Below are 2,389 nucleotides of genomic sequence, written 5' to 3'. Positions count from 1 at the left end.
GTCCCTTTACTATTTCCCTCGTTTGGCCAAAAATTATTGATTATCAAACAGTAAAAACAATAACAACAATTCCGGCCACAAATTATACAATCCGTATATGCAAAGAGCCACCATAATCTTTTAGTTAAAGAGTCAAACTGCAGCTCTAGTCCACGCTATATATTACTTCAGAAAACGAAAAAGAAGATCCCAAATGGTCAAAACAGAACCAAAGCCTTTCTCTCCAAAGTCCCCACCAATAAATATACGTCAAGGTATCGTTTCTCACTCAATTTCTCTTTTAATGGCCGCCGAATCTTTGACTTTATCCTTAATTATACTCGTTTTTGTAAAATGTCAATGATTTATTATTAATCTTGCTTTTCCTGTCTTGGTTTCTTCTTTTTCTCACAACTAGGATCTGATTGAGTTGTTTAATTATTAGTTTTTAGCTTTTGATTAGATTGATATGATTAATAGTTTGTTTGGTTCATTCAGACTTTCTTGCCATTTAATGTAAGGATTTCAGCTATTAAATTTTACACTTCTAAATACTAAAAGAAAGAAAAAAAGAATGCACACACATACAAACGTATATGATGTTTTTAAGTTGGAAGAATCTTGTGGAAACTGAAAATTTTATTATCACATTGTACTGATATGGAAGAATAGCATTAAGGGTTTTCTAGAAAATGTTTGAGTGAATTTTGTTAGCGAACCAACCTTGACTCGTCCTTGAAACCGTGAATAATAAATTTTAGCCTTTCATGTGGGTAAATAATCTGATAATTTGTTGAGGTTTGGGTGCGGTGCAGGGGAAAATTTGAGTTAAAAAATGGACAGAGGAAACAAGGCACCAAACTTGTATGGGAACAAGAAGAGCAGGATTTACATGGATCTAAAAGGTCTTATAAGGGAGAATGCTCTTCCTTACCTTCCGGCTAAATCGCTTTTTCGTTGCGCCGGAGTTTGTCGGGGATGGAGGTTTCAAATATCAACCGCTTTCTTTGCTCACAATCAATCGAATTCATTCCGTGGTATATCTGGCTTCTTTTTTCAATCACTAGCAGGGATGCCAGCATTCATGTCTCTTGACCCCAGGGCTTATGGTGTTCCAGACCCATCCTTAACATTTCTGCCTGAACCTGTTGATGTTAGGACATCCTGCAATGGGCTACTTTGTTGCCAGGGACGTACTCCTTACCGCCCTTACTACATCTGCAATCCTGCTAACAAGCAATGGAAGGAACTTCCAAAACCAGACGGTGATCATGGGCCAGACCCTGTTGTAGTGCTCGTATTCGAGCCATCGATTATGAACTTCACTGCCAATTATAAGCTAGTTTGCCCCTTTCCATCTGAACTAGGTGAATACAAGTTTGAGGTATATTCCTCTGACAGAGGATCATGGAGAACATCTGGTGAGATTAGGTTTGATGACAATGAGAAACTCTTGCCAAAAACAGGTGTTCATGTGAATGGCATTGTTTATTGGCTGTCAACACGAGGAGTTACTTCATTCGGTCTCAATTCAGAGTTGTGTAGGCTTTCTGTTGGAGCTGAGTGCAACAAATAGCAAGGTTCAACAATAAGATTGCCGAGCAAGAATCGAGACTTGCGGCAGAAACAAAGAAGAAAAATGAAATAAATTTTAAGCAAAGCTAAAATAGAGAGTATATGGATGAAATCTTGATTGAATTCATTCCTTTTTTTTAAAATGGCATAAAGCCTATTTATACAAGCTTACAACTTGACAACTTAGTTGGAATACAACTAAGTTTCATCATTACATCCACTTAAAATAAATCACCACCTACTACCACTAACAAACTTAGTTGGAATACAACTAAGTTACATCATTACATCCAAATAATAACAATAATAATAATAATAATAATAATAATAATAATAAAACATGTGATTGCTACATGCTAACCATTGCTTCAATACTCCTCCTTGGTTTGCATGGAGCAAACACCTAGCTTCCTTCTTAGACATTCGAACCTTGTGACATTAAGGGCTTTAGTCAAAATTTCTGTAAGTTGATCCTCAGAATTACAATGGATCAGCTTCACTTCCTGAGCTTGCTCCATTTCTCGAACAACATGCAACTTGATGCTGAAATGCTTTGTTCTTCCATGGAACACTGGATTTTTAGCAATTGCAACTGAAGATTGGTTGTCACAGAAGATCTCAGTAGCTTCCTTTTGATGCACTTTCAAATCAGCTAAGATTTTCCTTAGCCAAATGGCTTGGTTGACAGCACTTGCAGCTGCCACATATTCTGCTTCAGCAGTAGATTGAGCCACCAGACTTTGCTTCTTCGAGCTCCAGCAAAACATGGCTGAACCAAGGTTGAAAGCATACCCTGAGGTGCTTTTCATGTCATTTATCGAGCCAGCCCAGTCAC

At 37.5% G+C, this 2,389-nt stretch overlaps 1 protein-coding gene across 1 annotated transcript; it reads left to right on the top strand.

The window, feature by feature from the left end:
* Nucleotides 1-801: 801 nt before the first annotated feature.
* On the top strand, nt 802-1,555 carry LOC107942280 (F-box protein At5g49610). The gene has a single exon (XM_016875909.2). The coding sequence runs from the start codon at nt 815-817 to the stop codon at nt 1,553-1,555; it is 741 nt and encodes a 246-aa protein (XP_016731398.1). The 5' UTR covers nt 802-814.
* Nucleotides 1,556-2,389: the final 834 nt, after the last annotated feature.

Source organism: Gossypium hirsutum, chromosome D12, assembly GCF_007990345.1.
Source record: "Gossypium hirsutum isolate 1008001.06 chromosome D12, Gossypium_hirsutum_v2.1, whole genome shotgun sequence".
Taxonomy (NCBI): domain Eukaryota; kingdom Viridiplantae; phylum Streptophyta; class Magnoliopsida; order Malvales; family Malvaceae; genus Gossypium; species Gossypium hirsutum.
The sequence above is the reverse complement of the archived record's forward strand: the minus strand, read 5'-3'. Positions and strand labels throughout refer to the sequence as shown.